We start from the raw sequence: 27454 nt of genomic DNA on the forward strand, positions 1-27454 counted from the left end.
AGTACGTGATCTGGTTGGCGTGGGCAGAAGGGCCTATTTCCATGCTGAATCTCTAAACTCTAGTGTGCAGGGAGTGGATGCAAAAGTGGAATAACATAGAACTAGTGTGAATAGGTGACAGACGGTTAACGTAGTCTTGGTGTGCTGAACGATGTTTCCATGCTGTATCTCTAAACTAGAACTAAAGATAGACACAAAAAGCTGGAGTAGCTCAGCAGGACATGCAGCATCTCTGGAGTGGAGGAATGGGTGATGTTTCTGGTCGGGAACCCTTCTTCAGACCTGAAACGTCACCCATTCCTTCTCTCCAGAGATGTCCTGCTGCCTGTCCTGCTGAGTTACACCAGCTTTTTGTGTTTCCGCCTTCGGTTTAAACCAGCATCTGCAATTCCTTCCTACACCTTGAACTAAAACTTGAACTAAACAAGAAGGCCAAACCCAAATTGGGAGTGGAAAAAGTGGCATTTCTGATGAAAATATATCGATAACTTTTCATCAGAAGGTCTACCTTTTCATTCCATTTTATATTAATTCACTTCAACTATACTTTTTTTTTTTAATCTCCTCATAAATTTCGTTTTTACTATACAATACTCCACACTATGGGATAAAACCACCTCCAGTTTAAATTCCATTTGGAATATTTTGGAGGACCAAGAGACCAAGAAACAAGAAACAAGAAACAAGAAAACAAATGTTTGCCATTTGCCAGTTTGAGTATCTCCAGCAATTTTGTGTACCTTGCAGAAGACATGAATGGGTTTGGGTGCAAAAAACAAATTTCTCATCAAGTTTCTGTTTAGTGACCAGCAAACCAGTGCAGTCTTTGTGTGGAAAGACACTCAGATAATATTGTCCACGTTAACTGTCTTAATCTCCAGTCATCAGCAGAAATAAATGTTTTTTTTTTGTGAATTCTGCGGGGGGACTTCTATGTGTACTGTTCTGTGTCTTTTTCACTTTTTTCTCTTTTTTGTTTTTGTATGGATATATTGACCATTTGATCGTTCAATTAATTTAACCCTCTGTAAAGCACTTTGGTTCAAATACTGGTTTTGTTGAAAAGTGCTATATAAATAAAGATTATTATTATTATTATTATTATTGCCTTCCATTACCAAGATGGCAGAGCGCGGCTTCATGGAAGGGATCACGTGACGGCGCTGGCGACCGTGCGGCGTAACCCGCGCCTGCGCACCAACTGCGGCTCCGGCCCGCCTCCCACACGCCGGGCCGGGGGGTGGCGCAGGCGCAGTGCGGCCCTCCCGCCCGGCGGGAGCTGGGCATGCGCAGCGGGCGAGAAGGTTGTTCGCGAAGGAGAAGGTTGTTCGCAGTTGGTCGCCATTTTGTGCTGCTGCGTTCCTATTCGCCGCCGGGGCATTGTGTTTAATACCGGAGCCAATCAGAGGGGCAAAAGCGCGGGGTAAGTCCGGCAAATTGCTGCCAACAGGCTGAGAGCTCGATTTGGTCAGGGAATGGGAATGAGTATGAGGTGTTTGTGTGTGGGGGGGTGGAAAAAGGAGCCAGTTATGTGGCTGGGCAGACCCCTCAGGTTCGGATCGTGAGGTGGGTGGTGAGGAAGCGCGTTATATATCTTCCGATTTAGGAGAAGGCGACGAGAGAAAGGGTTGTGGGTTTTTTTTGGCGCCAATTTGCAGCCTTTCCCCCCTTCCCCCTCTCCGTCCGTTCGCGGCGGTCACTGTCTGTCTCCGGCCGCCTTTTACCTCACGGAATCCGCCTCGACGCCCGCCCATCTCCGACCCCCCGAAAAGTGCCGGGAGTTGGGGAGGGGGTCGGTAAAATGGCGGCCGCCCGGGATCGGGGAGCAAGGAGGAGGAGGAGGGGGGAGATTTGTCGACCAAACAAAAAAAAAGCCTTAAAGCCATGACTTCTGCTTGTATTTATTTATTCATTCTGGCAGGAGGTGAGACGTGTAAAGTGTTGCTCGAGTTAATTTTCTGTTTGAGGGGACGGTGTGTATGTGACAGTTGTGGCGGGCGGGCTCTGCCTTACAGCCGTACAAAATTCTTAAGGGGTTGGACAGGCTGGATGCAGGAAGATTGTTCCCGATGTTGGGGAAGTCCAGAACAAGGGGTCACAGTTTAAGGATAAGGGGGAAGCCTTTTAGGACCGAGATGAGAAAAACATTTTTCACACAGAGAGTGGTGAATCTGTGGAATTCTCTGCCACAGAAGGTCAGTTCATTGGCTATATTTAAGAGGGAGTTAGATGTGGCTCTTGTGGCTAAAGGGATCAGGGGGTATGGAGAGAAGGCTGGTGCAGGATACTGAGTTGGATGATCAGCCATGATCATATTGAATGGCGGTGCAGGCTCGAAGGGCCGAATGGCTTACTCCTGCACCTATTTTCTATGTTCCTCCTCTCATCAATTGTGTGTGTGAGCACTTTCATACTCGGTGCAGCTTGCTATTGAGGAGGATGGATCTGCAAATGCTGGTTCAAACCGAAGACACACACACACACACACACACACACACTTGGAGCAACTAAACGGGGTCAGGCAGCATCTCTGGAGAAAAGGAATGGGTGGCGTTTCGGGTCGAGACCCTCCTTCGGATTGAGAGTCGGGGGTGAGGGAATCCGATCCCTATTTGGTCTTGTTTGTGCGAGCTCTCCTGTTTTCAAAGAACACCTTGGTCTGACCACCCACCACCTACCTCCACAGTGCCTCAGTCCCCTTGTCCGGGGACTGCACACCACCATTTTGATGAACGTTTGAAGGCTCTGAGCCATTACTCCCTGGAGTTTAGAAGGATGAGTGGATCTCACAAACTTACCAAATAGTGTATGGCCTGGATTGAGTGGATGTTTGAAAGGATGTTGCCACTAGTGGGAGAGTCTAGGAACAGAGGCCGTAGCCTCGGAATAAAAGGACGTACCTTTAGAAAGATGAGAAGAAAGATATAGTCAGAGAGTAGTAAATTTGGAATTCATTGCCACAGCCAGCTGTGGAGGCCAAGGCAATTGATATTTTTAAGGCAGAGATTGACAGATTCTTGATTAGTATGTCGGAGGATATGGGGAGAAGGCAGGAGTATGTGGTTGAGAGTCAAAGATAGATCAGCCATGATTTGAAGGGTGGAAAGTAGATTTCTTCTCTCGAGATGCTGATCCCGGCTCCACCATTTTTTTGTCTACTTTGATTTCAACCAAAACTGCAGTTCTTTCCTACACATGAATTGAATGTTCTGTAACAAAATGATCATGTCACTGGGGGCATGAACTCAGCAGTGACATTTTTTGTTATGGCAGGAGTGTTTTTTCACTTAATACCTTAAGTATTAATGTACCTTAATAAACGTTTTTAGCACAATTTTTTTCAATGGTTTTTATTTGCAATTACTGCCACGTAATTTTGATTGTATGTTCCAAGATACTAGATTTTGAAAATCCCAATAATGGAGCCAGTATTCATTCCTTATTGCCAGTACAATGCTGCATTATCAGAAATTGTAAGGTTTTGATCCAGATCTTAACGATTATATAACCAGAGTGTCATTGACTTGGCCTATCTTTGAATTATTGCAACAAGCCATCTTGCATTTCACCTGGAAGTCCGAAATGAATTGTATTTGCAGGGCCATAATGTACATTTCTTAATATTGGTGCACTCAACATAACTCTGGCCCTAAATAGCCAACTTCCTATATCTGTGTCAATCTGTGCATAGATACTAGGTGTGCAAAAAAAAAAATGTCACTGTTGAATTCAACCTGCCCCCATAGTGAAGGAAGAATGAGGTCATTTTGTTACAGAACATTCAATTCTGTTTATGTGTAGGAAAGAACTGCAGATGTTGGTTGAAATCAAAGGTAGACAAAAAATGGTGGAATAAGCCGGGACAGGCAGCATCTCGAGAGAAGAAATGGGTGACATTTCAGGTTGAGACCCTTCAAATCTGTTTAATCCCTATCCCTCATTGAAAACGCCTGTAGAAAACTATTTGGACCACGTAGTGGTCTGCATGAAGTGTACTTGAGGCCCTACAGGGGAAGGAGACTGAATTTTGTTGGAACCCTAGCAAACTGATAAAGTGGAATGTCTTGTCATCGGAACTATAAAACAATAGGTGCAGGAGTAGGCCATTCGGCCTTTCGAGCCAGCACTGCCATTCAATGTGATCATGGCTGATCATCCACAATCAGTACCCCGTTCCTGCCTTCTCCCCATATCCCCTAATTCCACTATAATAATAATAATTTTATTTATAGAGCACTTTTAAAAACAAACAGCTGCAACAAAGTGCTGTACATCACTAATCATTGACAAAAAAGTTAATACACAGCAAAAATAACAATCAAAAGAAATAGTAGGAAAAGGCATTAAAATAAAGAAACATCAAAAACACCACAAACAGAAGCAAAGCCTCAGGCATCTTTAAGAGCCCTATCAAGATCACTCTTGAAAGTATCCAGAGAACTGCCCTCTGAGGCAGAGAATTCCACAGACTCGCAACTCTGTAAAAAAATGTTTCCTCTAATCTGTTCTAAATGGCTTTCCCCTTATTCTTAAACTGTGGCCCATGGTTCTGGACTCTTTCTAGCGTGATGGTATCTTTCCTATAACAGCCTGACCAAAATTGAACACAATATTCCCAGGTGTGGCCTCACCAGTGCAAAATATCTGGATAGGAAAAGTGTGGAAGGATATGGGCCACATGCGTGTAAGTGGGATTAGCATAGATGGGGCATCTTGGTCGGCATGGGCCAGTTGGGCTGAAGGGCCTATTTCTGTGTTGGAAGGAACTGCAGATGCTGGTGTATACCAAAGATACACAAAATGCTGGAGTAACTCAGCAGGTCAGGCAGCATCTCTGAATAAAAGGTGATGTTTCATGTCAGAACCCTTCATCGGACCTTTCTGTGCTGTATGACTGACTTTCAATGGATAGCCAGCACGATTACATCTGTCGTGATGGCAGTGGGTCCAGATCCTTTCAAAAGCATGAATTGATATGCATCATAACCAACCACTTCCAAGTACTAAAGTACAATGCCACCAATAACAGTGACAGGTTGAAGCTATACCTGAGAATTCCAGCCAATTTCTTCGTGCAGGTCTTAAGAATGTGGCCTGGTTTACCGTGTCAGGGCTGGACACTTTTTCTGAAGGTCCATCCTCTGATGGATCTTCTGAAATCATCCTGTAATCCAATGGTGGGGCACCAACTTTCTGCAATTTTAGCTGAAGAAGTTTAATGCTTCGCAACTAGAAATCTCTACCTGGCATAGGTTGGGCAACTCTGAATTTCAATTGAAGAAAATGGTTCTTCAATTGATTACTAATTACATTTTAATTAAATAAGAACCTAAAGAGTATTTATTTGTCTTTGTTTTCTATTTTTAATTGAGAAAATATAAATTATTTTATACAATTAAGATTTACATTTAATAATAGCATAGAATTTCTAGTTATTTTTAAATAGCGATATTCATAAACATTCTCTTTGACATTTTTATCAGCTAGTAAGCCTAGGGGTATGGATTTGCTGGCTCAGCATTTTTGGGCACAAGACTTTTGATTTTTATTAGCAGGCAAGCATGTGCTAAGCAGAGTTTTCTCAGTCCAAAGCAGCTATCGGTTAGTGTCATTTGTGGACTTGGTCTCCAAATAGCTCCACTAACTAAGCCAGGTCAAAGGGAACAGTTCTGTGGGCTGTACATTGTGCATAATGCCTGTAGGACATTGGGAAAAACAGTAATGAAAACTGACATTATGGATCTTTCCAATCTTCGTTGTTTAGTGTAATCATTATTAAACCACTGTTATATCAGTGTCATTCAATTATTGCATCTTTTGTCATCTTTTACGTGCAGTACAACTGCAGAGAAGTTATAGGCATCTCAATATTTTGATTTGTGACAAACATCCTTACAAATCAGTGTTGTATTTTTCTTTCATGCCTTCTTACTTGATGCTGAGAATTGGTTCTACAAACAAATGGCCCTAGTCTAGTTACACATTTTTCAGGGAATCATTACAAACAATACCCATCCTGTCATTACTAAGCACATACAATCTTGAATAATGAATAAAACATTATTTAATGAAGCAAATATACCCAAGCAATGTTTTTTTTTTAAGCATTTGGGCTCCAGACTGTTGCATCCTTGATCCAATCAGTCAAAAGGGCTGCATTTTAGTGTGATGAGTAATTAACTCTTAATCAACTCAGCATTTTACCAAATGTGGTATTAGGAACCCAGGTTAAACTAAAATTAGTGAGAATCAAAAGGAATGCGCTATAATGGTTGGAGTCTTGGCTTGTGCAATGGAAGATGGTAGTGGTTGTTAGAGGTCAGTCATTTTATCCAGGGAGATTGGTGTAAGAGTTCCTGAGAATGTTTCCATTAATTGTCACCTTTAATTTTTCTATAATAAAGTTAGAAGTGCAGATGTTAGCTAATGTATAATTAAAATTCAATTCTATTTGCAAATCCTCAAAGTCATGCAGAAGAACCACCGATTGTCAACAACTTCGTGACTCTTATTGACTAGAAACATAATTGGACCGACCACTTAAGTACTGTGGCATCAAGATCGGGTTAGGTATCCTTTGTTGACTTGACATGCCTTGCAACTACTCAACGCCTTTCCAATATCTATGGCACAAGCCTGTGGATTGTGTGCAAAGCACACTCCCTTCACATCACCTTTGATAACCACTGCATTATGACTGGGTTATAGTTCTTCACCATTTAAAAAAAAACATAGATTGCTACATCAAAAAAAAGAGCTGTGGACTGACATTTTCTCTTGAGGAATTTATATGGAGTAGAAAAGTATATAAATAAACAATTTTTACTTTTCTACTTATGATTCCTGACATTCTTAGAAAATTGTAATACGGATCAATATATAATATAGATAAATTAAGTTTAGTTTTGAGATACAGCAAGGAAACTGCACTAACACTATCCTACACACACTAGGGACAATTAACTTACAAACATGTACATCTTTGGGATACGGGAGGAACCCGGATATACATTGAAAACCCTTGCAGATCACAGGGAGAACGTACAAACTCTGTACATACACCACCCGTAGTCAAGATCAAACCCGGGTCTCTGGTGCTGTAGGGCAACAACTACCACTGTGCCGTTCCATAATATATACTAAATATATAATAATACTATGTAATCAGTAATACAAGGTAGCCAGACCATAATAGTGCAAAACCCAGGTGAAGAGTGCAACCAAAACAAAGACCATAGCATATGAGGATAGACACAATGCTGGAGTAACTCAGCGGGACAGGCAGCATCTCTGGAGAGAAGGAATGGGTGACGTTTCAGGTCGAGACTCTTCAGAATAGCATCAGCAGTTCCTTCCTACACCGTAGCATATAGTTGTTAGGGTTGTAATTAGAGTCATGCAGAGTTTGTGTCTAATGGTTAATGGAAATTGGGAAGATGCGGCTATTGAACATACAAGTCACGGTTTTCAGGCTCCTGTACTTTCTCACCGATGATACTAATGATATGAGTCCAGGGTGGTAAGGGTCATTGATAATAGTAGTGCCTCCTGTGGACCCCTTTGATGGTGGGGACGTCAATACCCCTAAGAAATGTACCAATTTCCGCATCCTCCTTTGTTCCTCAGCTTTTTATTTACCGAACGGCCCCGTGATTCAACGAGTCAGCATGCTCTGTAGCGTGCATCTGTAGAATCTTGTATTGGACATTTTGCTACATTTAAATGGGTTATTTGTCTTGGAGAAGGCTTGCTTTTAAACAAGCTTGGGAATAAACCAAGTAGCATGAAACGGCCTGGTTCTGTTTTAAATTAATTATAAAAGACACAATTCAAGCTGTAATTTAGTTTAACAACCATTCAAAATGTCAATAGACAATAGGTGCATGAATAGGCCATTCGGCCCTTCAAGCCAGCACCGCCCTTCAATATGATCATAGCTGATCATCCACAATCAGTACCCCGTTCCAGCCTTCATGCCATATCCCCTGACCCCGCTATCTTTAAGAGCTCTATCTAACTCTTGAAAGAATCCAGAGAATTGGCCTCCACTTCCTGCTGAGGCAGAGAATTCCACAGATTCACAACCCTCTTTGTGAAAAAGTTTTTCCTCATCTCCGTTCCAAATGGCTTACCCCTTATTCTTAAATTGTGGCCCCTGGTTCTGGACTCCCTCAACATCGGGAACATGTTTCCTGCCTGTAGCGTGTCCAAACCTTTAATAATCTTCAGTTTCAATAAGATACCCTCTCATCCTTCTAAATTCCAGAATATACAAGCCCAGCCCAGCCGCTCCATTCTATCAACATATGACAGTCCCATCATCCTGGGAATTAACCTCGTGAATCTACGCTGCACTCCCTCAATAGCAAGAACGTCCTTCCTCAAATTTGGAGACCAAAACTACACACAATAGTCCAGATGTGGTCTCACTAGGGCCCTGTACAACTGCAGAAGGACCTCTGCTCCTATACTCAACTCCTCTTGTTATGAAGGCCAAAATGCCATTCGCTTTCTTCACTGCCTGCGGTACTTAGATGCTTACTTTCAGTGACTGATGAACGAGGACCCCCAGATCTCTTTGTACTTCCCCTTTTCCCAACTTGACATCATACAGATAATAATCTGCTTTCCTGTTTTGCCACCAAAGTGGATAACCTCACATTCATCCACATTAAACTGCATCTGCCATACATCTGCCCACCTGCCCAACCTATCCAAGTCACCCTGCATCCTCATAGCATCCTCCTCACAGTTCAGACTGCCACTCAACTTTGTCATCTCAAATTTGCTCATGTTATTTTTAATCCCTTCATTTAAATCATTAATATATATTGTAAATAGCTGCGGTCCCAGCATCAAGCCTTGCGGTACCCCACTGGTCACTGACTGCCATTCTGAAAGGGACCCGTTTATCCCTACTCTTTGTTTCCTGTCTGCCACCAATTTTCTATCCATGTCAGTACCCTACCCCTAATACCATGTGCTCTAATTTTGCCCACTAATCTCCTATGTGGGACCTTGTCAAATGCTTTCTGAAAGTCCAGGTACACTACACTGGCTCTCCCTTGTCCATTTTCCTAGTTACATCCTCAAAAAATTCCAGAAGATTAGTTAAGCATGATTTCACCTTTGTAAATCCATGCTGACTCGGACTGATCCTGTTATTGCTATCCAAATGTGCCGCTATGTTATCTTTTGTAATTGACTTCAGCATCTTCCCCACCACCGATGTCAGGAAGAAGAAGTCAAAGGAATTTTTCATGGTTTCACCTTAAGCTCTAACCGACAATTGATGCAATCTTGTCAATTTGTAGCTTGCATTTGTGAATATTTTACCTCGCTTGATCTGATAACCAATGTCTTTATTTGCCGTTTTTGTATTTGTACTGTTTGAAGTGTTTTTAAAAAAAAAAAAAGTATATTTGAGTATCTTTTGGAATCATAATTGATGCTGAAAATTTACATCATTAATTAGTATTTCACTTTTGCTATACCTTTATAGGTTTTGCTTAATTCTCCAGAGAAACTGATTACTTATTCAAGTTAGCTATGGAACAGTACACAACAAATAACAGCAATTCCACTGAACAGATTGTGGTTCAGGGACAAATTCAGCAACAGGTAGGAATCATATGAGCCAAAAGCTTACATTTATTATTGTTTCCAATGTATATCATTTCAAATATTAACAATATTTTTAATTGCTGACAAGGACAGCCAAAATACAAATTTTACTCAATGAAAAGTGTTTAAAGGGTGGCCATTGGGTGATCGGTTTGTGGCCTTCAGTTAATGTTACTCTTCATCATTCGATGTTCTAGAATGATCTTTTCCATAAATTCTACATAGCATCATAACCATTGGAATACTGTATGTATGTATGTATGTATAGAACACAGTGCCTGTGCTGATCTGGCTTTGAGCAATAACATTTCAATCTATAACATAATTTGGTGCTCCTATAGTCTATAGGTTAGTTTCAATGGTCCTATATTGTCACATGTACCGAGGTACAGTGAAATTTGATTTACCATAGTCATACCAAAAAAGTAACAAGATACAAGATACAAAACTACAAAAACATTAAACATAAACAGCCGCCACAGTGGCGTGTGAGAATCCCTAGGGCACACAGCCATCAGTTCAATATCCGGGCAACACACATGCCCCTGCACCGTGATGTGACCAGAGATGTACCGAACGCTGTCAATCGCTCTGCAGTCCCTGTCCGCCCAAACAGTCAGAAAGCCATCCACACTCGCACCAAACTCCAGAATATTCTCATGGCGCAATGTCCCCATGAACACCGAGATCACTGCACTCACGGCAATCTCTCCGAGTCCTCACCAGTGCAGGCAGCACGTCATCTTGTTTTTCGGTAACCTCACATTCTCCACTGTGATAGAAGGCGAATAAGTTTAACCTTCTTCCTCCGTTAGGGTGGTGTTCCAAATTTATGCGAAAAATCAGACATGCTGGCAACTGCTACTATCCGTCTGGTTCTTGTTTGTGGTTCCAGTTTAGCAGTACTTGGGATTCAGAATTCATCGGGTTAATCATTGAATCAGTCGTACATCTCAACATTGGGTAGTTTTGGCCCACCTCATCCCATGTTGACTCCCTGATGTCTTTTTACATTAATCTTGGTTCCATGCATTGGACCTTAATCCCTGTAGGTTTCTACCTAAGTACATGCCAATTGCTTTTGACATTGTTACTGCATCTGCCTCTACAAACTCCTCTAGCAGTTCATTCCAATTAGCCACCACCCTAAGTGTGAAAACATCCTTCAGATCTCCCTCTCCCATACTAAACCTGTGCACTCTAGTTTTAGACTCCCCTGCTTTGGAAACAAGATTCTGACAATCTATCCTCATAATTTTATAAGCTTAAAAAATTAGGTTTCAAACACAACCTATTCAAGCCCTTTCTAACTCCAAAGCTCTAATCAAGGAGACATCCTGGTGAATCTGTGCTGCACTTAATCTATTGATAACACAACCTTTCTGTGGTGTGTCACCCATAGTAAGCTATGAAATAGCACCCCACGGCACCTCTGTACATCATTACCCAAATGTCCTACTGGAATATAGACAATATTTCACTGTTAAAATACATTACCTCATACTCATCTGGATTAAGTTCCATTTGCCATTACTCCACCCAATTTTCCATACTTGTCCCACAGTATTCTTAGACAACCTACTTTATTATCGACAACCACCAATTTTCACATCATCTGTAAACTTATTAGTCAAACCTCTGACATTCTCATCCAAGTAATTAATACCATTCACAAACGGCAACGGTTTCAGCAACTATCCTGTTATAGACTTGTTACAGACTTTCGGTTAGAAAAACACCCATCTATCTACCACTACAGCCTCCTATTGCCAAGCCAATTTTTCTTGCCAACACACGTCCGATCCTTCGTGTTTTATCCTTCTTGACCTGCCTACCATGTAGGGTCAGCCTTACTAAAGTCCATATATTCTATGTCTATTGTGCTGCCTTCATCAATTTTTAAACAAGGGCAGATTGAACTTGGTTCTTGCCAAGGATTCTGCCAACACTTAACCGAGTTATGTTTGTGCTTGAATAAAGAATGATTTTAAAGGACAGCTATTTCCTGTTATCCATCTGGAATCCAAACCTTTAAGAGAAAATTGCAAAAGAGAATATCTGAACAGTTTTTATTGGCTTAATCACTATGTTGAAAATGATTTGTACATTGCATAAATACAACTTTTTTGTGTCTTGTATGTTAACAATTTACCTCTTTTTTTCATTTTACCCCCTGCAATTCTTATTGGTCTAGGGTCAGCCATTAATGGTCCAAGTCAGTGGTGGTCAACTAATTACATCCACTGGTCAGCCTATCATGGTTCAAGCTGTGCCTACAGGTCAAGGGCAAACAATTATGCAAGTTCCTGTCTCCGGAGGACAGGGTATACAACAGGTCAGCACATATTTCTGACATAAATTTTTTTTTTTTTTCTTGAATATTTCCTTTTATTTAACAGTAACATTTCTGTTGACCTATAAATATTGCAAATAAATAGCCTGTGTCTATACTGAATAAGTTCTCAGCTTATGCACTTGGGTTCATAAAATGACCCTCAGCTTGAAATGCCTCCGACCCCTAACCAATGAAGTCCCTCCAAAATTATGAGGCGGCAAGTCTCAGCCTCATGGGGACTTTTGTGCCCGATCAACGGGTCACATTTGTCCCCTGCAGCTACAGTTCAAAAACTCCAGCCTGACTGGAACCGGCAGATTTGTTCCCATATCATAGACTTCAAATGCTGACATTGTGGCCGGTGTCTTGCGCCACCCCCCGCAACCTAGGCGGACTGTTTCGGTACCATTTGACTATTGAGATTTCTAGCAGTGCATGATGCGCAAGAGACACAGGAGCGGTATAATCAGCGGGTCAGAGGTGTATTGTTGTATCATTATTATGTGACCACTGTTGGTCCAGCAAAACGGATGAACCAGCAAGGCCCTTGGAACAAAGGGTTCCAGAAAATTGGCGGTGGACCTGTAACTGAGTTAGGTATTCAATGTCAGATATTTGATAAAAAGTTACATTTTCAGGACTTCCTTGAGCTTCATCATGGTTTTAGAAATAGTAACTAGGTAGATTTGAGAAGAATCTTCTCAAAATACAAAATTATCTAACCCACAATCTATTGCTTCTTCATTTTATCATGTTACAAATATTTCTGTTATTTTTAGATTCAGCTTGTTCAACCAAATCAGCTCCAGCTTCAAAGTGGGCAGGCTGTTCAAGTCCAAAACCAACAAGGTCAGGCACAGCAAATTATTATTCAACAGCCTCAGGCAGCTGTTACAGCAGGACAAACACAGGTATGTCATCTCAATGCTTTCAGAATGGAATTGGATGTATTGAAAAAAGGAAAATTGAAGAACTAATGGTAAAGATCAGGAGAACAAGACCAATTTGATGAGATAGCAATGGAAAGTTTGAAAGAAATACATTCAATTAATCAAATTACCTTTTCTAATTCCTAGCAATTTTATGTCCAATCTAGAAATGTGTAAAAGATTTAACTATTGCCCAGAGTAGAACCTAACATTGACAGCTTTTTTTTAAAGACTGTCCATTAATAAATCTGGTCCATTCATGGGGAAATAATGAAGTTTACTATCAAGTTTGAAAAAATAATAATATGTATTCACAAATTCTGGATGCCCCAAGGACTGCTACTTAAATGATTTCTGAAGTGCAATTATCAATACGGTGTGGGAATTGTGGCTAGCAATTTTATGCACTACAGTGTTTAATACATTGTAATCATTAACATAAAATCTGTTTTAATTATGCTGTGTGGGAGATAGATATTGATCCAGATATAAAGATGTGCTCCCATCTCTAAAATCGTGCGATTAGACCTTTTGTGCCCATATGAAATTTAATGTTGCATGTGAGTGCAAAACAGTGGCACTGCTAATAAATCTGATTCTGACCTCTGTTTCTGGCTCTGGAGCTTTCATGTTTTCCCAGTGATCATGTGGATGACTCCTTGGTATTCCTGCTTCCTCTTGTGCCCTAAAGATGTGCCGATTGTCAGATGAAATAGCTATTGTAAATTGCCCCATGTAGATGTGTGATGGGAGAATTGGGCAGTGGGATGGGTTATATAGGCTATGGGCCGAGCATTAAAAATGTCTAGAAATGGGATTTCGTGACCCAAGTCACCAAACTACATGAAATTTTCACATATCGTGTAAAAAAAATAATATAAATCACCCCTGAAACTCGATATAAAGAAGACTTGCACATTTTTATTAAATTAGAGAAAAAACGGGAAAAAGTGCTCCGATCGCGGGACATAGGTACTCGCGGTAAAGTGAAGCCGCGGTCTCAATTAATATACGGCCGATTCGCGAACGCGGAGTCGCGGATCATCTCCTTGGGTGGGGGGGGAGGGAGGAGGCTGTACATAGTGCCGTCTGTAGCGGTCGGTCGTTTTCAGACCCCTGCTCCGAGATTAGCTGTTAAAGACTTATTACTCTCCAACAGGCTGGCATTAGTGACAATGTTTAATTTACTGTGTTTTGGATACATATAGTTTAGGCCCTCAATTTCATGAATGAATGAAGTAAGTGAATGAATGAATTTATTTACATTATAAAAGGGTGCAATTAAATTAATTAAACTCCATACAGATAGATTTTCATAAATTCAGACTAGATCTTACCTTTTAGTTAGAATTGGTCCCTGGCTGTCTAAATCTTTGTGTTCCAGGACCTCAGCAGGGACTTTGCTTTCAAGGCTTTCTTGCACTTCAATCCACTTTGCAGCACTTTGTTCAGCCTTTTTAATGCTTTTCCCACTAAATACAATTACCTGCTTCAAGTTTCCACGACATTTATTCCACAGAACAACAAATCGGAATCTCCAGTAAAACAGGCATCTGTGAAGCCCCCTTAGCCATTTTGTGTGTGCGCGCCTGAAGCCAAGCGCGAGATTGGCCAACTGGCAGACAAATCAATGTTAAACGTGCTTTGATTGGACTAAATATTACCGGAAAACCGGTTTTTCTCTAATTGAATAAAAATGTGCAAGTCTTCTTCATATCGAGTTTCAGGGGTGATTTATAGAATTTTTTTTACACAATGTGTGAAAATTTCATGTAGTTTGGTGACTTGGGTCACGAAACTGCAGAATAAAGCTCCTCGGCCCGACAGCCTAATAGGGTTGTAATGGATATGTGTCAGAAAATACGTTACGGGGAAAATTAGTAGGAGAATGGGGTTCTGTAGCTCAACACAGGCTTCATGAGCCGAATGGCCTAGCTTGTAAGGAACTTTTTTAATGGGAAATTCCCTTCACAACAGCACACACTTTTGTCACTGCCGGGAATTTTAACTTGCAGCCTTCTGATTTATGAGTAATTTTATTGCCACTGAAGCACAATTGAACCTGGGACCTAAAAAAAACGATTTAAAATATTTATTTGGATACTTCTAAAATAACCACTTTTCCATGAAAATAGTAATTGCACTTCAAGCTCAGTTACTTGTATGTGAAACAGTTTGTGTTGGTTTTCAGAGAAATATATTAGGTACTAATTGAGGTAGTCAGTGCTACAATTTCAACATAGATAAAGCTAATGTATTCTTGGCAACTTTCAAACATCTAAATATATCAGACTTGTCCTTTTAACAAGTCCTGACGGGAGAGGGGTTGCTGCCGGTACAAGGTGCTTGCCAGAACCTTGTATGCTTTCTCAATCCATTTATCTCAATGAACAAATGTTATCACTTTGTAGTCAAGATCAATGAATTACGCAGCTGAAATACGTGATCTAATAACTTCTTGGATTTCTAATGTTTATTATGAGTTATTTTTAACCTGGAGAAGCGCATGTTAAAACCTTTATATAATTTTTAGCTAGAGAGAGAAATTATTTATGGATAGTGACAAAGAATAGCTTAAAAATCGTTAATTCATAAACATCCTTTGAGGCTGCATCAGGAGAAATTCTCTTAACTTAGTTTCGGGCTTTGCAATGATTCAGTACCTGTCCACAACAATTGTCTACACCGTGTATCTTTTTAAACAGATCCAACTCGTCATCATTACTGTAACAGATAGTGATAAAGCTATAAAAAATAAAACTGAATATCAATCCTTACACGATAGAAAAGATCCTCTTGAGCCATCTGAAATATTTTCTTATTGTATATATGAACATATACTGCTAACTGTGAATACACATCTAACTATGTTTTACTCAGGATAAGGGCAAAACAATATATTTTTTCTCTCTAACTAAATAGAGTCAACAGCAAATAGTCCAAGGACAACAAGTGGCTCAGACTGCAGAAGGACAGACAATTGTCTATCAGCCGGTTAATGCAGATGGCACCATACTCCAACAAGGTAAACACAGTTTTGTGCAATTTATTTTGGATGATGACTAGAATTATACCAGGCCGAGTAACCTAAGACACCGATCTCCTTTGACATCTACAACTGATCTGTTTCAATAAAATCATAATGCTAAAAAATGAATTGATGTTCAATTGCCTGCCATTCTGCAGAGTATAGTGCAATATTATGTTAAATGCTTTATCGTGCCCATCTTCAGTTAGGATGAAATCCGAGGAGTGTGCAGGAAAAGATGAATTTGTGGCCAAGGTCTATTGCCTTATTTGTTGATGCTGAGAATTATTTCATTATCATAATAAAGGTAAAGAATTGCTAAGCAAAATAGAAAGAAAAACCGGTTTTAAAAGAAACAGACTGTGAATATTTATGGAAGGAAAGCCTCTAAACCCTGCATTAAAATTAAAATCATGGTTTACAGGATAACCTAAAATAGGGGTTAAATAAAACAATAATAAGTTGTTAAATAAAAAAAGAAAATATTCGTCAAGTCGAGCAACAATTGGAAACTTGGAGTCTTGCCATCGATAATCATATTCACATTATTTCTTTAAATAGTAAAGCATCCTCAGGTTTGGTAAATTAGATGAATAAAGAGAATCTTAGAGGAAAAATGAAATAGGCTGATAATTTTGGAGTTTTAAGATCTCAGTAGGTGAAGCTTGACTGCCAATGATAAATCCGATCGGAATTGGAGGAACGGATAAATCAGCATTAAAGAACTGAGTTTACAGACAAGATTAAATTAGTTATTAAAAAATAAAAATAAAAATTGGTTTTTAATACCTTTAAAAAAAAATAGCTGTTAAGAAGTAAGACACCAATAAATGTATAAAATTGCGCAGTAACAAAATGCAATAGTCAATAAGGTTTGGAATTAATAATTAAGCTGATGCTTGACTGGATTGCTTTGACCTTCCATGGTTTTAATTCCAGTTCATATGGATTAACCTTTCTCGATTCAATGGCACTTTGCTATTTATTTTTATCTCGTGCCTTTTGGCAAACTAAATGTGCAAGGGTGTCTAGCCTCTCCATATTCGTATGAATGGATTAGATAGGCCATGAAAAATGTAAAGCCTAGGTTTATTGTCGGGCATGAGTACGGTGAGGTACAGGTACAATGAAAACTCTTAACTGTTTACAGATGATTCAGTTTGCGGTAGTTCTTGCATATTGTCTCTCCAGCTCATTTGCATCACAGATTTTACTTTATCTACATTTTGTGCTGTTAAACCATTAGCGTAATGCTGACCAACAAGAATGCATGCTCATGCGAGCCCATCTGATCTTCTAATTGATTCATGACCCATGCAGGAAAAAGCTTATCTTCTCCATTATTCCTAGATCATTGAGTGTACTAATGGACCTCTATTTGTTACATAAAGGCAGCATGTTATTAAGATTTAGCAGAAGCAGCACATTTTGTTTCCGAATCATATATTGAAAACCTATTTCAAAATAATAAGGCCACGTGGATGGTGAAAATCCAAAATTTCTGCAGTATTGCCAATGTAAAAATATTAATACTGGCCATTTTCCTGTTGGCAAGTAGGGAATTGAAGAACAAACCACCCCCTACTGTGACGTATTTCTTGGCAGCTGGCTGCAGAGTTATACAGCTGGTGAAAAAAATAATAGAAGTTGAAAGTGAATGGTGGGGGTGACAGAGTTGCATTGGAACATGTTGCATTTACTGCCTGCACAACAGAGTAACGGGAATTTGTTTAATTTAAAATAGTGGGAGCTACAACATTTTGTCGTTCCTGTAATTCTCATTTGAAGTAGCACCAGCATCTAAATTAAAAATATCAAAATTCAAGCTTTAAAGCGGTGAACATTAACATTCACTGCAGAATATTTGAATCTTGCTTTACATTTCAGCAAAAATATTTGCTTCCCATCTCAATCTTCTTCTTTATTGGGCCACAGTGCAGCACTATTTTCCAGCCAATTTGACAAGCAACCTTTTATTTGTGAGTGCTCTGCTAATTTGATCCCACAGAACCTAAATGTGGTAAAGTCCCACCTTGTCATTAATGTTTCCAAACGCTGTACCATCACAAATAGACATACACTCATTGAACGCAGACTGAGGCAGTACACGGTTCACAGCAAGGTTAAAGTACCTGTAGCTAAACTAAATATTTCAAAGTGTGACCATTTTGCTTTGGAAAGATCTGTATTTTGCATTACTTTTAAAAATAATGTTTCTAAATTATGTTGATTAGAGTAAGATTATTTTAATCCACAGGCTTTTAAAGTTGTGTGTTATTTTCTTAAAGTGAAGGAATTAATCTTATTCCTTTCGTTTATCTCTTCTCTCTTTGTTCTGTCATGTCACTCTTGATCCTCTGTTTACACTTTGCCCTCTTTCTCTTGTCTCCTTTTTTGTCTTGTCTCTGTGTTATGTGCTAAAGTTGCAGTCCCTGTTACAGGCATGATCACCATACCTGCTGCCAGTCTAGCTGGGGCCCAAATTGTCCAGACTGGAGCCAGCACAAGCACCACAAATAGCAACCAGGGCACTGTAACGGTAACACTACCAGTCACTGGAAGTATGGTCAATGCAGGCGGTATGGTAATGGTAAGTTTAATTTGAAGAAACATTCTGAATAAATCATAGCTGAAGTGCTTACTGAATTTTTATTATACGAATTATAACCAGCACTGCTGGTCATAAGATGAAGCAAAAAAACAAACTGTTGAAGGAACTCACCGAGTCATGCAGTAACTCTGGAAGCAGAGGAATAGTCGACATTTCGGGTCAGCACCCTGCATCAGGAGTGTCCTGACCCACTGAGTTGCTCCTTCAACTTTGTTTATTGGTCCAGATTCCAGCTTTTATAGTCCCTAGTGTTTCCATTTAAGATAAGATGAATGAGTTTTTTACTCTAAAGGCAGATTTATTTTGAATCAATAAATCAGTCACATTTCTATATAGCGATAAAGATAATGGTGTGATAAAGTTATTATACATATTTGAACATGGATTCCTTTCTGTGGTTCTCTAGTTTGATCCAGTTGCTAGGCAATGAATTTTATTATTTTACCCATTCTGCTTTGCCTGTGCAGTAATATAATATTTTAAAATTAATATATCTTTTTATATAAGCATATGCTATTTTTAAACTATAACAGATTTTAGATGAACACAAAGTTAACAATAGTTTCTTATTTCATAAAGACAAGAACATATTTTGAATGAGGCTTTTTAACAATCATTTGGTTTAAGATATACAAGATTTTAATTATATAGCACAAATTCTGAATTGGCGAGCGATACAAGACCATTACTCTGGTTGAAACTCAACAGCAATAATTTGTTGCTGATTCCCATCTTCACCTGATACTGTCTATATGGAACGAGTTGAAAATTAAAACTGATAAAATACATTTGTTTGTTATTAAGCTGTGCAAAAAAAAATATATACATGATGCAAAATTAAAATCTGTACAGGAGAGCAAGCTATCTTATCAATCTTTCCACTGGCTGTTTTTTAATAATAATTCATGCAGATGGTACCAGGGGCGAGCACAGTTCCAGCTATGCAGAGAATTCCCTTGCCAGGCGCAGAACTACTGGAAGAAGAACCGCTATATGTAAATGCTAAACAGTATCATCGAATCTTGAAAAGAAGACAGGCAAGAGCCAAGTTAGAAGCAGAAGGCAGAATTCCAAAAGAAAGGAGGGTAAGTTATAAAGGATAATGTAATTTGCTTTCCTGATATGAATAATATTTCTCCAGAAATTAAATTACCTTTGAGGTGCATAGATTATATCGCAAATATTCTGAACCTCACTAACATCTTGTACGGTTGTAACAGTATGTCGTGACTCTTGTTGTCATTGCCCAGACCAATGAAGGCAAGCGTATCAAACACTTTCTTCACCGTCCATTTACCGGTGTCATCACTATGCCAGGAAAGGCGAACCAGCAAACTATGTTCTTATACACAGTTCTCTCTGTTCTACAATACTCTGCAGGTCCCTGCTATTTGCTGTGTATGTCCTGACCTGTTTTAACCTACTAAAAGTTAATATGTCCCATTCCCGGAATGGCAGGACTGTCATATGCTGAGAGAATGGAGCGGCTGGGCGTGTACACACTGGAATTTAGAAGGATGAGAGGGTATCTTATTGAAACATATAAGATTATTAATGGTTTGGACATGCTAGAGGCAGGAAACATGTTCTCGAAGTTGGGACTCGAAGTTGGGACAGATGAGGAAACACTTTTTCACACAAATAGTTGTGAGTTTGTGGAATTCTCTGCCTCAGAGGGCAGTGGAAGCCAGTTCTCTGGATACTTTCAAGAGAGTTAGATAGGGCTCTTAAAGATAACGGAGTCAGGGGATATGGGGAGAAGGCAGGAACGGGGTACGGATTGTGGATGTTCAGCCATGATCACATTGAATGGCGATGCTGGCTCAAATGGCTTACTCCTGCACCTATTGTCTATAAAATGCAAATTCGATTCCAATTTCCAAACCTTTCCCCACTTTTCCAGTTGATCTAGATCCTGTAGTAATCTTAAATAACTTTCTTCATTGTCACCTGGACTTATCAAAAAATGGTCTTGGATATGTATTTGACACATTTGCTTCACCCATCCTGGGTAATTTCTCTCTTCCCTATTGCAATACTAGTTCAGCTAGTTATATCTTGATACTAGTTATATAATACTAGTTATATAATACTAGTTATATCTTGATATTTGAACTTTAAAGAAATGAAGACATGTCGATTGCCCCTTGTTTGAAGGCTCTCATCAACTTGGAAATGTCGTTCATTAATTTTACAGAAGTATCTCCACGAGTCTCGTCATCGTCATGCAATGCAGCGAAAGCGTGGAGAAGGTGGCCGTTTTTTCTCTCCCAAGGAGGGTGATGAGATGGTACGTTATGTTTTTCCATTTATTACTGTTCTAAACCAAAGATTTTTACTCTTCAGCACCTTTCCTGGTTCGCCAAATCAAAGAAAGCATAAAAGTTATGATGCTTTGCTCGTTATAATTATCTGTGAGATAACAATGCTGTGTTTATTATTTAAGTGGCTTATGACCATTTGGGCTGTGCAAGTTATGTCTAATTTAGAGTTATTTCCACTGTTCCGAAATTATAAATTCAGTTCTAGTTCCCTGGTACATTTTAAACGTCTCTTATTTTTGTATGAAATAATCTATACCACCCAGCAGAGGAGTAAACCTTTCCAGTTGGCATGTTTCAGTTATATTCATTCACATTGAACCAGTTCTAATTCTAAAGTTTCAAGGATCATGGCTAGAAAGCTAGATTTAAGAATTACATTCAGATTTCATGAGTTGGGTATGTTGCCCATTTATAGCTATTGCTATCTATCACTGGTGCAGCATTTCTGTATAGTGTGTCATCACTTGTACCGTATCGGGATTTTGAGAGTATTTTATCAAACTGAAAGATTTCTAAATGATTTAAACATATCTTTTCTAATTAACAATATTACATTTTTTTAATCAATGCTGCAACTGTGATAACAAATGGTTTATTGTAAACGGGTAACGACATCAAATATTTCAGTAAGAATTCATGTAAAAATCTATACCTTAAAGGATGTCCTTCCGTAATAGACTTCTTAAAAAAATGTTGGGTTTGTTCAGTTTTCGATCGGCAAGATTATCCACAAAGCAGTAACTTGTCTCCAGCGTCAGAAAAATAATGCTGTTCTTCTGTGTATGTGAAAAATGATGAATTTAAGATGTTTTGTTTAAAGATATTCAACACTCGAAGGAGGAGAGAGTGGCAAACAGTTTTTAAAGTTGATCATTGTGTTGTAATGGTGATATTATATGAGCCTAGCTTGAAGTTGTATATTAACAATTCATGCTCTTTTTATTTGGCAATCAATATGTCCTCTATTCTCCCTGACTTCGACCTACACATAAAAGGAAAATAAATTGCATGTTCTATCAAAAATAATAACTGACGATAACAGAAGTATACAGCAGCTCCGTCAACATCTGAAGAATAGATAGGTAACATTTCTGATAAAGTCCCAGCATCAGAATTGGGTTTTTTAAGCAATTAAACATTTTGATACTTTTTTCTTTTTATAAAGGTTATCTCAGTCAGACTGTGAAAAAGGCGTTAAGACAGAAAGAAGGTGAGTAAAACAGCTTGTAAATAGTAGGGAGTGTAGTGATATAAATAGAGAAAATGGTTGGAAAATAATGGAGACAACCTTTCTGAAATAAGACATTTAATTGGAAGGCTAAGCTTGATTGGAGTACTGTTGTAGAACAGCAATTATTGGATCAGTGAGGTGCAGAAACTTCACGGGCTGAGATTGCTGTGACAATGGCACAACAAAATCAGATGTACAAAGCATTAGGAGAATTAGATCAAGGAGTTGGCCAATCTGCTTTTGGCATTGGCAGTACAAAGTAAGCTGCAAATGGTGTGCCAGATTTGTGAAAGTTTAGAACTGTGGTAGGTAATGTGGGACAAAAGGATTGGAAAGGTAGCCTCAGATATTGACTTGTAAAGTGTAGCTAGAACAGGGTAATGAAAAAGTAAATTGAAGTCAATGTGCCTCTGGAAAAGTGAGTAGTCAGATTGCGTGCTTTGATGGTAGAATATTATTGTATTTGGTGGAAGCCAAACAAATAAGTAAAGTGGCAAATTGAGCCAGATGGGATATTATAGTTGCCATTGTGCTTGCAGGTATGTATTAGGAGACAGGAGATGGGATTGATATGATCAAGCAGCCTTTTGTCACAATAAGCGGAAAACCTTGGTAGAGGACAAAAGTTTTGGCCGCTTAAGAAATTAGATAGAAGGTAGTCACAGAGAAAAGGCAGAAGATGAAAAAACAAACTAATTTAAATTGATAGACAAGTATAGCTCAGGAACAAGGCAGTTGATCCATTGAGGGTACTTGATGAATTTCTATTGTGCGATGAACATAAATCAAAATTCCATCAGGAGCGGGACAGATAATTCTAGGTTGGATGTTTCAGAGGCGAATGATCGATGGAAATGAGAACTGCTTTTCATGATTTTCTGCAGAGGGAATGAGAGTAGAAGATGGATATAATTCAATTTTCACCATCATAGAAAACAAAGATTGTTGAAAGGGAATGGAATAACCATTTTTCAAACTACCATAGAAAAGGAAATCCATAACTAGAATCCTTGTGGGGATTGATAATTAATGCTTTGACATTGGGAAGATAGGATTGGCTCGAAATTAGGCCACTTAAGTAGTGTGAGATCTGTATCTTTCATTCTGGGTCCTGGTTTGTTTGATCCATAACCTTTGGAACACCCTTAACACGCTCACTGGCTTTCAACGAACTGAAAATCTGAATGCTGTTGTCAGGGTTTTTATTGGTCTTTGAGTGACAGCGTAGGCTACTATTGTATTTAATATAAAGCTTACTTAGCATCTGTGAAGCTTGTTTATACATTACATCCTGAAACAAGGCCCTTCATTTTCACATTACACAATAAGCTGATAGTCAGACAATCTGATACTCTACATCCCATCAGCCATGCTGCTGATGTGCAGTAGCTAACTCTACCCCATCCTTCAATTTACAGATCTGATTGCCAGGCGATTGTCCTTTATGACATTTCTCCGCCTCCTGACCCCAGATTTAACCTGATTTATTTTGCGCATTTCATATTAGTGGAACGAAGGATATACTTATAGAACCAATTGATATTCCTAGTGGCACCCATCCCCACAACATGTATTTTTGGACACTCTGCTTCAACCTTGGAGTGTTAATGAAATTCTAGGCACCATTTAAGGTAATAAATGAGAAACGAGGTAATAGAAGGTAGATAGTTGATGTAAGATGTTGGTAACTAGATGATCAATTTGTATAGAATGGACACTTCACGTTGAATAATTTTTATTTTTTGTTATATTGATGAGAACATTAGACGAATATGTGGGCAGTGACTGAGCAAACAAAGCAACATTTGCTAGAATGGTTTGGGGCCATGAGTGACTTGCATTGTATAGATAAACTAGGAAACTTGGGATTTTCTTTGGTCTGAGAAAGTTAATGGGATTTTAATAGATTCGCTCGAAGTTATGGAAGACTTTGATCATCCTAAATTATTCCAATTCTCTTCCAAGTGCCAGTAAATCCTATTCCAATCTTCCCCAATAGCTTTCCTACCACTGATGTGAAACTCACAGCCTATAATTTCTTGGATTATCTCTTCTTCCCTTCTTCAACAAATGAAAGACATTGGCTACTCTCCAGTCCTCCAAGACCTCACCTGTAGTTAGATGAGATCTTCATCAAGGCCCTTGCAATCTCCTCCCTTACCTATCAATAACTCAATAGTCATCAGGCCTTGTGGATTTATTTACCTTGATGCTTTTCAAGAGAAACAATACTATCTGCTTCTTGATCTCAAACTGTCCTAGCATATTAGTATGCCCCACACTGATCTCACTATCATCCATCTTCTTCTCCTTAGCAAATTACTCATTTAGTATGTTGCCTACATCCTTTGACTCCAAGCATAAATTCCCTCCTTTACCCTTGAGTGATCCTACCCTCCCTCGAGTTGGCCTGTAGAGGTGGTAGCTGCAATGAGAATGATGCTAACATGAAATTGGTTAAAATTCATGAAGTTAAAAGTTTGGTGATTAGTAATAAGCTTTTATGATCAGTGGGCAGGTGCTATTGACCTGCACGGGAAGGTAGACGCTCCCGCCCCCCACGAGTCTCGGGTAGATGGTGCTCGTCAGCCTGGGAAGGCAGTCCATCTAGGAGAGGACAAACTCTGATTTAAAATCTCCATTGCCTTGTGGCCATTTCCAGTCATGGAAAAGGCTTCTGGAGTAAACCTCAAGAAAATCCGGAGTCGGAGCCCCTAGGGCAGTTTGTTGTTGTCTACAACCTCGCTCTGGCAGCTCCTGCGACGGCGCTGGTGCCAAACTGTAATGGCCCTGCTGTTCCTTTGGAACGATCAGCGACGTGGAGAGGGGGGACGTGCTGCATGGGCAACAGCCTGTCTTCCATATGACATCGCCTAGGCTTGCATCCGACCACACATCATCGTAAGCGACGCTGCTGTAGCCGAGGTTTGGAGCAAGCAACCAACAACTAGGATGCATCACCCATGGTCAGTAATGACCGAGGGGGGCCTACGAATAAGCTTAGATTTCAGGCAGAGATGAGAAGAGGGGAGAGATAATTCATATTAAATCTCAAATTCTTGCATCTTTTTGCAAATTCTTATTTTTTAGCTTTTATTATAATTTTGACTTGAAAAATTATTTTCCCCTAAGAGTTAATACTGTTTTTATAGTTATTTTGTCTTGTTGCTCTTGTTAAATTAGATTAGATAGCTAAATTAGATTGGATCACTAAATTTAATGCACTAAATGCCCTTTGATGGAGCATGCTATTTAACTCTTGTGTGGTAGCAATAGTTACTGTGAAGTTGAAATGCATAACTTTGAGCCAGTAAATTTGTTTATCCAGGAATTTTTTTCTTAATCTAGTTTGTTATGGTATGATGTCAGTTGAGAATGTGACTTCTCACGTTGGAATAGCTGCAGTATATGAAAACGACATGTGATGGGCTCTGGTTACATATTGAATAATTCCCTGTTTTCTCGTGATGCCTAGTTTATTAGAGAATTCCTCATTTTTCTATATGTAAAACTCCTTTGTTCTGTAAAGGACTAGGCACAACTCCTAATTAACTTTACTGGCCCTCAAGTTTTGCACATGCAGAATAAATTCTGAACATTTTATCTGCTTCTTTCAGTGCAAAATAAAATTGGCCATTTTAAGATATCCAAAGTGAAGGCATACTACAGTCATACATTTGAGACTTCTTCATTTGTTCTGGGCCACATTATCTTTGTCATAAAGTTAAACTTTTTGGTGATTAGTCTAGTCCTCCTTCCAGAAACTGGATTTGTTTTAATGAAAATAATATATTTGAAAATCCAAGCTGAATTGTTCATGAGGGTGAAGCCAAAACTATTAAGAAGATCACATGCATGATTAAAAATATTAGTTTTGTAAGTTTTGGGTCAAGGGCTAGAAACAATGTCTCAGAACTTGTTGAGTGCAGTTCTGTAGCTTCATAAGGCAAACAATGTGAGCAGGTCCCACCCATGTGGCAGCTAACAAAAAGCTTTGGCATCTTACAAAGCTGCCACTGCAGCGTTGGTATCTGTCAAATCCTTTAAGGGTGCTGAATATCCCTTAAACTATTAAAGTATGTTTATTTTAATTGATTAATAAGTAAAACTTACAAAAATTAAACACTACCTAAGTTATTGAACTCATTGGAGCAGACACAAGAGTCCACCGAGGATTTGCCATCAGAGCTCAACTAGCAAGTCTGGGACTTTCTTTTCAAGTTAAGTCGTATTTGTTGTCATATGCACAAGTGGGGTGAGTTACAGGTAGAATAAAAATCTTGGAGGAACTCAGCGGGTCAGGTAGCATCTTGGAGATTACATTTTTGGGATGGAATTCCTTGTTCCGACTTTGGAATCTGAAGAAGGATCCAGAGGCAAAAGGTCGTCTGTCCATTCCCTCTACAAATGCTGCCTGGCTTGCTGAGTTCCTCCAGCATTTTATCTTTGCTTAAGATTCTAGCATCTGCAGTTTGTGTCTGCAATGAAAATCTTGCTTGCTTGCAGCAGCCTGACTGCACCTAGACTCAAACAAACAAGAACATAAATGGTACATAAATTCAGCAGTGAAAAGAAAAACATGGCAAAAAGCGAGACATTATTGCAAAAACACAATTATACAACAAGTTTGTGGTAGCGGAAGAGGTGGTCAGTAGTCTTTTGTTACCGAGGTAGGATTGGGGTGTGGAGGTCTGTTCAAAAACGTCATGGTTATAGGACTGTAGCTGTCATCAACCTGGCGGCCTACATTTCCCAGCAAATTCTGGTTCAATATGAACAGGTAGAAGCCCCTTCAAGTGAGAGAGCATAGCTTGAGCTACTCTTAGGGAATTGGGCAGGGCAACAGATTCAAGTAACAATGGCCAACACTTTGTAACCAGCACCACAGTTCTATTAACTTTATAATAGTTACGGATAAGGACAGGGCTTGTCCACAAATTAATGTTCTAAAATAGGCCACAGTCAACTTTGATTATATTAGACAGAAACATGTAAAAGTTGCACTTTTTACAAAATTATTTTGAGAAACTTGAATTATTAGTTTATTAGAATAAGTGGAGTAAATAAATGATAAGTGTAGAGCGACTGCCATCAAGTCTTAAAAGTACTTCATATTTAAATCATACAGCCAGTGTTTGTGTGGTAATATTATTCTATCCTTGCTGTTTTATTTATTTGGATCAGAGCATAAGATGAATCCAGAGCCTTAAACTAAATATGTTCTGTACATGTCCTTGAGTGTATATAGTTCTAGGTAAAATTAGAAACTGATTAAAATTAGATAATCAACAATATTTGATCAATAAGTTAATGCTAGTGAATAAAAAGACACGGTCAGAGAGCTAAACAAACAAAGCATTATATTCTCATAA

The 27454-nt window shown here is 39.1% G+C and overlaps 1 protein-coding gene across 2 annotated transcripts in view; it reads left to right on the forward strand.

Annotated features, from left to right (window-relative positions):
- The first annotated feature begins 1273 nt into the window (after positions 1–1273).
- The window catches only part of LOC129708861 (nuclear transcription factor Y subunit alpha-like), a 31949-nt gene continuing 5768 nt past the window's right edge, over positions 1274–27454 (forward strand). Inside the window, exons 1-8 of one of the 2 annotated variants that reach the window (XM_055654898.1) lie at positions 1274–1423; positions 9503–9621; positions 11819–11959; positions 12739–12870; positions 15811–15913; positions 18340–18506; positions 19439–19612; positions 20725–20817. In XM_055654898.1, the coding sequence (XP_055510873.1) occupies positions 9550–9621; positions 11819–11959; positions 12739–12870; positions 15811–15913; positions 18340–18506; positions 19439–19612; positions 20725–20817 (882 nt within the window). In that variant the 5' untranslated portion in view covers positions 1274–1423; positions 9503–9549. The remainder of the gene's footprint in view (positions 1424–9502; positions 9622–11818; positions 11960–12738; positions 12871–15810; positions 15914–18339; positions 18507–19438; positions 19613–20724; positions 20818–27454) is intronic. The other variant, XM_055654899.1, reaches the window with a different exon arrangement.

Source organism: Leucoraja erinacea, chromosome 24 (genome assembly GCF_028641065.1).
Source record: "Leucoraja erinacea ecotype New England chromosome 24, Leri_hhj_1, whole genome shotgun sequence".
NCBI classification, from domain to species: domain Eukaryota; kingdom Metazoa; phylum Chordata; class Chondrichthyes; order Rajiformes; family Rajidae; genus Leucoraja; species Leucoraja erinaceus.